Below are 12,974 nucleotides of genomic sequence, written 5' to 3'. Positions count from 1 at the left end.
CTTAGCAGCTGAAAGTGCGTGTGTCATATAATCTACTGTATTTGCATGGCTAAATATTGAGTGTGTGCTTGTGTATCCGAGTGTGTGTTTAATTATGTGATTGTGTGTGTGTGTGTGTGTGTGTGTATCTGTGTAATGCGAGCCTCTTTGTGACACAGCAGTTGGCAGATAGAGGGGACTAAGTTACCCAAGCTCCCTTGGGGCATCCACATTGTGGAGGGCTGTCTGGGGCACCGCAGTGGTATGTATAGGTGAGTGTGTGTGTGTGTGTGTGTGTGTGTGTGTGTGTGTGTGTGTGTGTGTGTGTGTGTGTGTGTGTGTGTCCCTTGGCAAGGTAACATGATGGCTCGGGGATGACAGGAAGGGAGGATGACAGCCTGAGGCAGAAGAAGAGGTGAATTGGGAGCATGAAAGAGAGGAGATGATGAGAACAACAAAAGAAGGACAAGAGGGAAAGAACAAAAGCATGATGTGTCAACTACAAAACAGGAACCGATGAGAAAATACACGACTTCTAGACCTGGAACACAGAGTGTCCTACTACAACACCAACACTAGTTGGTATTAGGTGGAGTTCAGCCTGTGATGACCTTTTTGCTTGAATAGCTGCTCACGAGCCTAAGAAACGTTTAATTGTGAAGGTGATCAACATACTTAATTGTATTTATTTTTAAATACTTTCAAGAAAACTGAAAGGAACAGTGTGTAGCATTAATGAATATTTATCTTGCTCCATGTCTTCTGCATGTGTACGTCGGACACGTTTTACATGAAATGATATAGGTTTCTTTGAAAACATTGAATAGCCTACTACATCCTTTGATAATATATATTTTGGATATGAATGGAAATGCTGCTTTGAGACAATGTTGAGTTCGCCTTGATATTGTAGGCTGAACACCGGAGCAGCTGCTGGATGTGACTAAACAGATGGTGCAGGTACGATACTGACACAAACACACATCCACTCGCCTGATGTGATGCATTACGTATGCACACCCACCTGTCGGTGTAAGATATGAATGAACAAGGATGAGATTTAATGGCTGCTTTACATACCCATTATCCGACTCTCCATCCTCTCCCAAAGCCTTCTTCCCTCTCCATCTCCCCTCGCACCACCAGCTCCATTCAGCCCGAGCTTGTTGTTTGAATGAGAGGAGCGGACCACCCTGGGGAGAAATGTGTGGGGGGGGGATCACATTACCTCCAAAAATGTAGAGGGCCTACAAAAAGGCCATGAGACATCAGGGTGAGGGAGAGAGGGCGGCAGAGAGGGGGAGAAATAGGAGAGCACATGAAAGAGTGCATTAGTGAGGGGGGAGGGAGAGATTGATTGGGATGGAGAGATGAGGGAATGATAGAGAGGTGGAGGTGAGAGAAAGAAGGGGTGGAATGGGGCGCATCACTTTCTTTCGATTATAATGATGTCGGCTCTTTTGTTCAATATTTCAGAATTCTGTATTTTGTAACAGTTGGTGGAGATACTGAAATAAAGAAGTGTTGGGTGAATTTTGTGTTTACACTTAATGTTTTTGTGTGAATAATTCACATTTAAGGGAAATTAGTTTCATACAATCTGAGTCTGAATTTTGGTCAAAATTTCACTCAGTAGTGATTATATTACTTGAGATCTAGGTGTGTGGACTCCTAAATACATTGAATAAAAAGCATAATGGTAACATAATGAAAAAATGTTTTTAATAAATATAATAATAAATGACACAATCACCACCATTTAAATTGGTTCCCTATAAGCCTCGCTTTCACTTTGCAAATCGTTGTGCCACTGGCTCGCGAACAAATCAGGAACCACAATGAAGCCAGGAGCAAAGAAAGTCTCAGGTTCTGGCTGCTAGCATTAGCATTAGCCAGCTAATGTTAATGCTAACACTAGTGGCCAAAAACAAACATCTGGGATTTCTTGTCAATTTGATCATCGAAAACAAAGAACCCATTTTCTCGCAGTGGCCTTTCTGAAATGATCAGTGGCATAAAAACCTTCTGTTGTATTCGATCCGGTTGTCTTTGTGGCAGCGGCCCGAACAATTATACCACATTGCTCATACATTAGCAAACAGATGCTGATGATTATGACACTGGCTTTTGTTTCATACATCATAATCATATTATATTTCGAATTGTTGGAAGTAAATTCAGTTTTCTTTTATCGTGCACCATTCAGTTTTGTAGTTGGGTCTAATTTCCGTTTTCTTTTAGTTACCAGAGCTGCTGGAAGGACATCTTGAAAGGCCAAAAAAGCAAAAGATGCACCGACAAAAACAGAGCTCTTAAATGCAGGAAGTGGCCAATCAGAATATACCAAGTCCTCCCCAGGTCATGGGGGATTGGAATTTCTAGTTTGGAGATTTTGTTTATTTCTTAAGACTGTATTTAAGACTAAGTCCTGTTTTCTTTTATTTGCAGTTTATTTGTTTAGAAAGTTTGTGTTAGAGTTGGTGGTGATGATGCTCCATGGGTCAGTTTTGTCTTCGAGTAGGCGAAATAAAAGTTTTAAATCTTTCTGAAAATCCACCTGTGACTCCTCATGCTTCCTGCCTCACCCACAGGCCCGAACTCTTCAACCCTCGTCTCCAGAGACGAAGGTCTACACTTTGTACGACAACGATCCAGAGTTCTTTAATTAATTAGGCTAAACCATTGGTTTGTTTCAAACCTGACGGATTGTCAGATAAACTTACTTTTTGCTCTCAGATCTCTGCATTTACTTTTGTGAGCACAATGTTGTCATAGCGGATAGAAACTATGAAAATAATTAGGTTTTAATTAAATGTTCCTTTAACTCCTGCGAACCGCGAATCACACTGATCGCTATCTAGAGTATCTATTCAAGTTAATGTATACCTGTTGGTTCAGCAAGACAGACATATATTATTAATGTGTTAACTATCCTCAGCGACATAATTGTGGACGTGAAACAGTAGCTGAATGGAGGCTGGTAATGGATGAGGTGGATATATGAGGTAAAGGCCTTCTTCTCATTGACGTTGCAAGTCAAAAGGTAGTGATTCACACACATAAGGTCATTGCCACATGACATGATTCACCTTCTTATCTCTCACACAAGTAAATGCATCCTTTACCGAGGCTGCAATTTCTAAGGAAGGTCCTTAGGAGGCGCTGTGAGTCAGGGCTGTGGGACTTATCTGCAGTCTAGCTCTTCCTATCGCCTTCATTGACATTTAATGATAATTATAACTTGGCTCACACCAGGGACAGACACACACACACACTGCCTGGTTAAAAACATGAAGACATTAGCAGTAACTTGATGCTGAGTGAGTATTGATCTACTCTCGGGGGGCTTAGAGAGTGAGAGAACACTAGACAGCACTTTATCACAGCACTTGACCATCTAGGTTGGCCAATCCAAGTGTGTGTGTGTGTGTGTGTGTGTTAGAGAGAGGGAGCTGGAGCTTTAACAAAGCACTTTGTTATGTAGAGATATTTTGTAGAACACAAGAACAGGATCTTAACTGTCAGACCTGTGTTTCTGAAATCCAGCCTCCTTTTACTCAAATTTCAACCGTGCACTTCATTCATTACTAAAAATCAAACTTCCTTTTCCTTGCTTCCTTTCCTCCTTCCTTCCGTCCGTCCTTTACCATCTCTCCCGATATCCTCCTGTGAGGTCCTGACTGACACATTCAATCTGTATCTACAACATTGTACAGACCAGACCCAGTAGTAATCAGGCCTAGTGCGTGTGTGTCTGGTGTGTGTGTGTGTGTGTGAGACCGGTAGGGATTTCATGATTATGATTGCTGAGGACACGTGCTGCTCAAATTCTTCAATGATTGCCTCCAAACGAAACATAAATGCCAAACAAAACAATAAACCCTTCGAGAGAGAGAGAGAGAGAGAGAGAGAGAGAAATGACAACATCAGGCTTTTCTTGAAGATATCCAGACCACAATAACGTGAGCTAAAACTGACCAAAAGGGACCCGAAAACAAGGAGCAGATGGAAAAACATCCACATAAAAGTGCACACGTGAGTTTCCAGTGTGTGTTCTTGAATCTATACTTTGCATTATACACTGCATTCATTTCGACAGTAATTGTGGCGTCTTGCTCGTATTTGATTACATTTTATGCTTGCATCAGCATTGTGTAACACAGTTATTCTCTCTCCGGTCCGCCATCTATATTTGCGAATCTTTCCTCAGACACACACACACACACACACACACACACACTCTGTCTTCTCCTCAAGTCAAGTCAAACTAAATAGTTACTGAGTGTCTTCTGTCTCAAACCTTCAGGCCTTTGACACATCTCTCTGTCTCTCTTGTATTCTTTCTATTTGTGTCTGAACTTGATATCTGCTTACTGTTTTGGCCCCATCAGAGCCATGTTGTCCCTCTGATCACCAGGAGATGGGCCGCCTTGGATCTCTCCATCATCCCGTTTCATTCTTTTTCATCATCTTTATCTCTCACACGTAGAGTGGAACACACACACACACACACACACACACATACACACACACACAAATACCTTTGATTTGCCTTTTAGTTTAGCTAAAATCACTGTTGTTAAATGTGATAGATTCTCCTCATAATGTTTTTGGGACAAAAGTACTTTCCACCCGGTTACAAAAACAATGGCCAGCACTTTGAAATCCCCCAGATTAATGTGTTTATTTCATCTGATTAGGAGAAAAACAGGACTTCCAGTAACATAACATCTGACGTATTCTGCTCAGTGGCTCCTTGGTGCTCTCTGGTAAACATCGAATGATTGATTGTTCAAATGGGATTTTGAGAAAGAAAGAAAAAAGTTGGCTACGCTGGTTTGCTGCCATTCCTTTGAACTGGAGTAATGGTTTATACAGGAATGATGATTTGTAGAGAGAAAAGTATTAAAAAAAAAATAAAAATGCACATTTTTTCTGTTCGATGTGAAATCGAACAGAAAATTGAACCCTATGAAGATGCCTACTTATAAAATGATGGATTGATGCCAAGTTGCCAAATTCCCCCCCAGTCTTGAATTCAATTTGGAGTAAAAGTATGAAAACATCTAAGTGTCCAATACTGAAATTAAAACTTGAAAAGTACACTTTGCCTGATTAAATTCACAGGTGAGTAATCACTCCGGCTGACTCTTTCTCTTCTAACTTTTTCTAATGACTGACTTGTAAAGTTCGAAATTCATCTCAGGTAATTGGGGAAAATGTTGTGTCAGTCAGCTCTTGATCTCCAACCTTCACTAAGAAGAGACTCAGAAACACTGATCATGTAAAACATGCAGAGGAATACAAAGTGGATGAGACACTCTTTCGTTCTTTTCTCTCGCTCTCCTTTTACCTCAGTGTGTTTTCTTCTCTCAATCCTTTTTTTGCTCTTTTAATTTGGCCCCTCTGTTTGTTTTTCTTCATTCTTTCATTCGCTGAAAAAACAGAGCAGGCATTCCAGCTGCAATACCATTGAGATGCAGTATCAGTGTGGGGATTCAGACTTACGTGTGTGAGTGTGTCAGAGAGAGAGAGAATGATTCATCTCTCTGCTATGCGTGCATGCTCTGGAGATCCCTAATGACGACGTTGAGACTGGCTGAGAGCTGCATATCTGTTTATTTGTTTGTTTTTTCAACATCATGACTTTTTCTTAAGAACAATCAAAAGAGACACGTTATTGTAGACACCCTGCATGATCGGCAATCGCACCAGACCAGATGCTGTAGAGCTAAGTTTGACTATTTTATTCATTGCCCATAGCTGGCATGCACATAAGAGCTCTTGAAGTAATTACTTGAAATACATTTTATCTGACATTGAAGCACACGCTAAGTCACTTTTGTTCATATAGCCCCAAATCACAGATTTTACCTAAAAAAAAAAAAGAAAATCTGTAAATGAACCTTACACCCTCAGTTCAGATAAGGAAGAACTCCCCCACAACAGGGAAACATATTGAAAACAGGAACATTGTCTTAATCTGAGAACATATTTACGTGATTAAACTCTAATAGTCGGTTGCATTCGCCTTTTGTCCCTAGTATGGGTTAACCTACCAGTTCATTTACCATAGGCTCCGCCCCTGCTGGCCAGTAGAGAGAATGCCAGATTAAAACACGTCTGCATTGGCTTTATTTTACAAAATTTGGGGTTGCCGTCTGATAAAATCACTGCAGCGCCCCTTTAAGGCGGACTAAACCAAATTGGAACAAGGAAAATTATTTGTGATGATTGATAACAATTACTGTTCACATTTCTTTGGCTTAAGGTCCCAAAATGAGGCCTCATCTTGTTGTTAGTCCTCTGCAGTAATGCTGAATGTTTATCTGGGTTTTCTTATCCTCACTGAAACTTCAGCTGGAAGGAGTTTTACATTCAGACGGAAATAGGGAAATACCGTTTCTGTGAAAGTGTATTTGATGGTGTGTACGAGTGTTTTCCTGTCGAGATCAAAAAATGACAGTATTCCTTGGTCATAATCGAGCTGCACGCTGACTTTTTTGGGAAATGAATGTTCAGATACTATTTTTACATCACACTTTTGATAAAGTTCACGGAGCAAATCAGCCCAACCACACATGTAGATGCCCCAGACCTCTACAGAGGTTGGATCCTTGGTTCTAGCAGCAACACCAACTGTCCAATCATCCCCCACCTCCACGTCCCAGCTGTGTTTTCCAGAGCTAAAGCCTTCAGAGCCAAGAACTTCATTGCCCCGCAGCCTTTCTGGGTTTTCAGGAAGCAGCTGCATCTTGCTGCTTTCTGTTGAACTGGTCATGTGTTCTGATATGATCACTAGTGGGTGCCCAGTGTTGGGGTCCAGAGTTACAGGAGCTTCAGAGAAAATATAGAAACAAAAGGGAACATTTAGTCCGATGTTTATTACAATAAAAAGGTAAAAGTTTAACTTAAGGCATTACTGTGTATTTAGAGAACAGCCTGGTGTTTCTTTGTTGATAAGGTTCATTGGTCACCTGGTACTGCAGATTCAAATGTCAACATATGGCAGAAACACTTCTTACTGTATTGGATTATGTCCTTCATCTTCTTCCAGACTGTGAACAGCAGGTTCCCCACATGTTTGGCCTCATCGATCAGGGCTCCTGATGGAGTCTCTGGGTCTGGTAGGTTGCATTGGGATCTGAAGGAATATTAAGCAGCCACCAAATACCAGTCAAATATTTTGAAATACCCCACATTGGTTGTCTTTTTATTTGGTGCATCTTCTCTGGCTAAATCATCAGTGACCTCTCCAGTAATTTGACATGTCAGTGGCAGAGTGCATCATTCCCACATAATGTCCCGAACTCCCATCGGCCCTGACTGTCACTCAGCTGTGCTTTGATGGTGTTCAGGAAACAACTTACCGCTCAATGGTGGATTTGACATTCTGTCAAATAAAGAGAAAACAGGATAATAAATCAACACCTATACATTACTTTAAATATTCAATATTTAGATTAGAATATGAATTAACAGAGGTAACCAGTACCATCACAAATGAAATGTCCTCAGCTTTCATCTCAGTCTCGATGGCTTTGATTTTGTCTGTGAGGGAGGAGATCTCTGCAGTCAAATTCACAATCCTGATGGCCATTGCTACGCTCTTGAACGCTGCCTCCTTCCTCACTGCATCCATCCTAGCAGCCTCCTCTGCCTGCAGGAACCGGTAGAGCTTCTGAAACTCCTCTTTGATTGTCTTCTCAGTCTGCTGAGCCTGCAGCTGAGGAGGAGAACCACCTTGTTTTGATGAAGGCAGCACATGTTGCTTTTTGCCGATATAACCAGAATGTCTGAGACTTACCTTGATGTGGCTGGCCATTTTATCACACTTGGATTTTTGTGCTTCAAATTTCCCCAGTTTGGTTTTTAAATGCATCATCTTCAGCTTGAGTGTGGCCTGTAGAAATTAAAGGTGTTTAAGTTAAATGCAGAGTAAACAGTGGATTAGCAACACATTTGCCTGCATTGTGCAATATAAAGAATTATAAAAACTACTAAAGACATTTATCGGTGGTTTCATTAAACTATACATATCTGCTTACCTTCCAGGGTTTGACTGCTTCGTCGATGGGGACGATGTTGTGTTTCTTGTGTTTTTGTGCATCCCTACATATCACACAGATGAGCTGTAGATCCTTCTGACAGAAGAGCTTGAGTTTCTCTCCATGCAGAGTGCAGATCTCCGTAGATCTTGAGTTCGCTCTCTGAATCTTCTCTTGCCTCAAGGCCTCACAAACGTCTCTCAGTGCCAGATTACGTGGAGGCTGAGCCATTGGAAACATTTGCTTACAGACCGGGCATGTCTGGTGTCCACTCTGTCTCCACCACTCCTGAAGACAGTGCTTACAGAAGCTGTGACCGCACAACAAGACAACAGGATCCTTAAATATATCGCAGCACACAGGGCAGCTATAATCCATTTTTGACGGCGATGCGTTGGCAGCCATTCTGTTGATGTCTCACGTGGCTGTCAGAATACTTTCGCTTTCACAGATTCACTCGTATTTGCTCGGCCAGTGCTCAGGTTCGGTACTTTTAGGTCCAAAAAACCAAAAACACTCATAAACCCCTTGTTGCATAAAACGCGTCCTATTTAGATTCCCTTCCTCATTTGTTTTGTTTTCAAATACAGACGCTGCTTTAGGCGCTGACTTCCTGACTTCTTTGCAAAATAGGAGGAGTTTAATTTATTTTTATTTTTTTAAATCTCTTGCAGTTCCGTCCTGCCCTGTGCACATTAGAAACACCCTCATCCGGTGATGAAGAAGAGAGAAGAGTAACATTAAACTAGAAACTGCAAGACGGATCAGATGACGGTCACTCTTTGTGTCGGTGTGATAATCTAATGATTAATACACTGCTCAGACGTTGGTGAAAAATGACTTCTATCAACTGTGATTATATAACATAACATCATTTAATCTAAAATCACAACTCAAACTTCACAAAACATGTGATGTCTAGGGTTCAATACTTTTAAAATGATTATAAAATGTATCAGGTTCCCCAGGATTCCACAGGTGTGGAGAGGGTGTCTTTGTTTCAGTAGATCGATACGTACAGGATACATATGTCTTTATGACCACATGCGAAAAAACCTGCATCCTGCTGGTATTTTTCCCTAAATGGGACCCAATTTTATAAAGAATTCCCGTGAAACACTTGGATCTTAGCTGGTATTCAACATTTATAAGATACCTCATCAATGCTCAGTGGTGAGAGTAGATGGTGGCAATAACATCAGACAATGCATGGTGAACCATTAACAAGTTCAGTTTACAATCTTGAAGACACAGCAAGGCTATTTTCAGTTGCAGGACATGATATCAGCTGTTTCTGGGGTGATAACGAATGCAAAGAGATTTGCTCACATGTACCAAACACTCACATTTTATAATTGATTTCCTTCTTCTTGGCATCTCTCTCTCTCTCTCTCTCATGCACACACATAAGCTACACACATTGAACTCACAGCAGTAAATATCACACATGATTTGACCCCTGCAGCAATAGCTATCAAAGGCTAACTGTTTTAACATGACAGCGCACCATGCGATCAGCTGATCTCTCTCTCTCTCTCTCTCTCTCTCTCTCTCTCTCTCTCTCTCTCTCTCTCTCTCTCTCTCTCTCTCTCTCTCTCGCTCTCTCTCTCTCTGTCTCTCTCTCTCTCTCTCTCTCTCTCTGTCATACAGACTTTAAAGGAGAAGACTTAATAAATCCACGCACACAGTTACATTTTTGTCCTACTTGAGTATTCAGATCCGAGTAAAAGTATTAATACTATAATGTAAAAATACTCAGTAAAAAGTACTTAAAGTATATAAAGTAAAAATATCCAATTCATAAAAATGCCATCAGATTTTTATTACTCATGCATTTAATTATAGATGCATCTGCTGATGATTTCTTCCATTCATGGATGGTTTGTTTGGTTTGTGAAAATTTGGGAAATTGGTAGAAATGCCGTCCCAATTGTCAAGTCCAAAGTCCTTCATAATGTTTGTTTTGTCCAACCAACAGTCCAAACCTCAATATGTTTGTAAAAATGAATCAAAATAATAAAAAAAGAAGATCAGCAAATCCTCACATTTGTGAAAATACAATTTCCATCCATTGATTAATTGACCAGTGGTTTCAGATATTATGTCTTAATTTATAAAGTAAGTAAAACTGCCAAATAATTGCAATGAAAGAAAACCTATAGGCTACAATATTTCCCTCTGAAATGTAGTAGAGTAGAAGTATAAAAAGATTCTCATGTAAGATACTTCTATTTATATTTAAGTACAGTACTTGAGTAAATCTACTTAGTTACATTCCACCGCTGCTTAGTATGAGCAGTTACATAACTGTGTGCTCTCCGACAGACTTTTCTTACCTTTCATATGCTGGTGTAATTATTATTAGGGCTGAGGATAGCGGTGCGGGGGTGGATTCATGTGAGACTGTTCCTGTACTTAAATATTATGTCCATAACCATAAAACATTCAATCCACATAAAGCCAAATGTTCTGGATCTGGCCACAGTAGCCTCCCGAGGGTGGTGCAGTAAAACCGCCCTGAGCCGCCATTAGGTGGAGGGAGCTGGAAGAAATACTGGACAGCGGCTGGGACCGAATGAAAGCCAGAGCACAGCTGATGGTAAACTAATTTCCTTGGCCTGATACCCCCCCCCCCCCCAAAGAAAAACCCACACACATGCAGTACTTGTTGTGTTCACACACAGACACACGGTGTACACATCTATGTGGGACGTACTGTACTCTATCATGCTTCCACTCGAGTGAGGAGTCTCCTAGGAAGCTAAATGTGGGACAAAATCACACTCTCTCTCTCTCTCGCTCTCTCTCCCTCCCTCTTTCCATCTCTTCCCTCAACTGCTCTCACACACTTGATCACCATCTCGGCGAGTAAAGCACATGCTCCATCATTTGCCATGAGGGACAAAAAAGACTGGGAAGGAATTCAGCGAGACATTGTAGCACTTCTCTGCAGACTCTTGGAGAGAAGTGCTGCATTTGTGTGCGTTACCGTAACACAGCATTCAGCTGCACAGCTTTCCTGTCTGAGAAACACTACACAAGTCGAAATCTGGGCTCGATATTCAATACACACTATTTCAGATGAGGAGAAGAAAACATCAGTCATGTTCTGCACGTGATAAATAGCTCTGATTATGTCTGAAAGGCTTTGCGTGTTAATGCCAGAACACTTTTTCTTAAAGCGTATGTCAAGCTTTTAAATGTTTAACGTCTTCATTTGAAATCGATAGAACTTTTCCTGCCACATGACGGTTGGAAGTACCTGAGACTGAAATCCACTGTCTGCCCATCTGATTCCTTATTTTATATGTTTCTGAAGAATAAAGGGACAAATATTTTTTGCAATGATGACGGGAGGCTATCGACAAAGAAACCTAAAACATGGAGAAAAGGCCCAATTGGTATTTTGCTTTAGCTGTCTTTTACTGAATCATGTTGTCTCTTTCTGTTGCCGGACAGTCAGCAAAAAAAAGTTGCAAGTGTAACTAGAGCGGCAGCTCCTCGGCAGGACATTACAGGAGTTTACGATGTGTTAAATATTTCCTTTGTTCCTCCCTGTGGCAGCTCGCTCCGGCAATTAGGCAAGGCAGCGTTCTGCAATGAGCTCATTATTCCTCCCTCTCTATCTCTCACATCATTTTAATGCATCATTTTAATGTGCAAATCAGCGCTGTTTTAACATGGTCATAAAAAGAACCCTTGCACCTGCATAGGTCAGAAACATGAGTAGTAATGTAGCATGCATTCGACTCGTGCACCGCCATCTTAATTAACAGGCTCGATGATTTAAACACCGCTTTTGTGTTTCTTTTGATAATGTGATAAAGTATGAAACCCAACTGCGGCACTTTGCCAAAGTCTAAAATTCTGTGCACTGCGCCCCTGAAATAAACCCCATGCACCATTCCATTTGGCAAACCAATTTGGGATGGAGGGTGGGGGCAGGAAAGGGAGATGTATAGGTTAGCTGTAGTAATAATCGTAAATCACCTCTGAAATGCTGCCATGTCACATGCCAGACTGCGCCACTAATGACCAGGCCCATCTTTCACTGGGTATTTTTATCTGTGTGCCCTGACACTCGACTTCTGGAAGCGTCCTCTCGTTTTACGTCGTCAGCACCTCGGCCCGGCCTGAGCACAAGTTCTTAACATATCTATAAATACCAGCCAGCTAAACGGCATTTTCTCTCACCCACCCCCTGCTTGGCAAGAACCAGGAGCTCTGTGACTTGGCAAAGGGACCCGCAGTCCTACGCCACTAAACATCTTGGGGCTTAGCCCCCCACCCCAGAGTCACCCTCCGGAGAACAGCTGGCTGAAAAAAATAGATCCATCTGCCACTGCCTTCAAATTCCAAAGTGGTTTCAGTTTAATTGAACAAGTTGAAATTGATTTCCGCAAGATTTAATAAAAAGCAGAGAAACTGCACCAGATTGATTCAGTTTATGGAGAAAATGACCACCTGTGGGATTAATTGCTGACATTGCAAGTGTAGGTAAAGCATCAACGTAGATTAGCGCTCGTTGACTCATGTACAGTATTTATGCACCAGAAACGCACAAACACCTGCACATGCTTCCTTTGTGCAGAATGTTCTGCCAAGTTTTTTTAAGCTTGCTGACATGTGGCACTAGAGACTTTAGGTCAGCGTGAGCTTCCTGCTATTTCGGGATCTGTCACAGCTTGAGGTTTTAATTTATTCTGCCAGAATGTGTCAATCACTGAGCAGCAGGGTAAAGGCCTGTGTCTGCTGCCGGAAGGAGAGGGGGTCGGCACAGCGGGTAGAAGTCAAACAAGACGAGAAACCAACTGATACTGTGACGGAAAGTAAACTGTGCTGGAAATTCCCCAAACCTTCCCGTCATAACAATGCCCATTAAGTTTATTTGTCACATATTTTTGTTGCACAATCATTTTCAGATTATTTTCCGCATGTTTTGCCGTC

At 41.5% G+C, this 12,974-nt stretch overlaps 1 protein-coding gene across 1 annotated transcript in view; it reads right to left on the bottom strand.

Moving 5' to 3' along the window:
- Positions 1 to 5,662: 5,662 nt before the first annotated feature.
- Positions 5,663 to 12,974, bottom strand: part of LOC306793140 (zinc-binding protein A33-like) — a 7,666-nt gene continuing 354 nt past the window's right edge. Inside the window, exons 3-8 of the mRNA XM_079290614.1 lie at positions 8,028 to 8,337; positions 7,787 to 7,882; positions 7,475 to 7,705; positions 7,350 to 7,372; positions 7,005 to 7,123; positions 5,663 to 6,816 (exon numbers count right to left, since the gene is read on the bottom strand). Of these exons, the coding sequence (XP_079146740.1) occupies positions 6,305 to 6,816; positions 7,005 to 7,123; positions 7,350 to 7,372; positions 7,475 to 7,705; positions 7,787 to 7,882; positions 8,028 to 8,337 (1,291 nt within the window). The 3' untranslated portion in view covers positions 5,663 to 6,304. The remainder of the gene's footprint in view (positions 6,817 to 7,004; positions 7,124 to 7,349; positions 7,373 to 7,474; positions 7,706 to 7,786; positions 7,883 to 8,027; positions 8,338 to 12,974) is intronic.

Source organism: Melanostigma gelatinosum (genome assembly GCF_949748355.1).
Source record: "Melanostigma gelatinosum genome assembly, chromosome: 19".
NCBI lineage: Eukaryota > Metazoa > Chordata > Actinopteri > Perciformes > Zoarcidae > Melanostigma > Melanostigma gelatinosum.
Note: the sequence above shows the minus strand (reverse complement) of the source record. Positions and strands in the feature narration are given on the sequence as shown.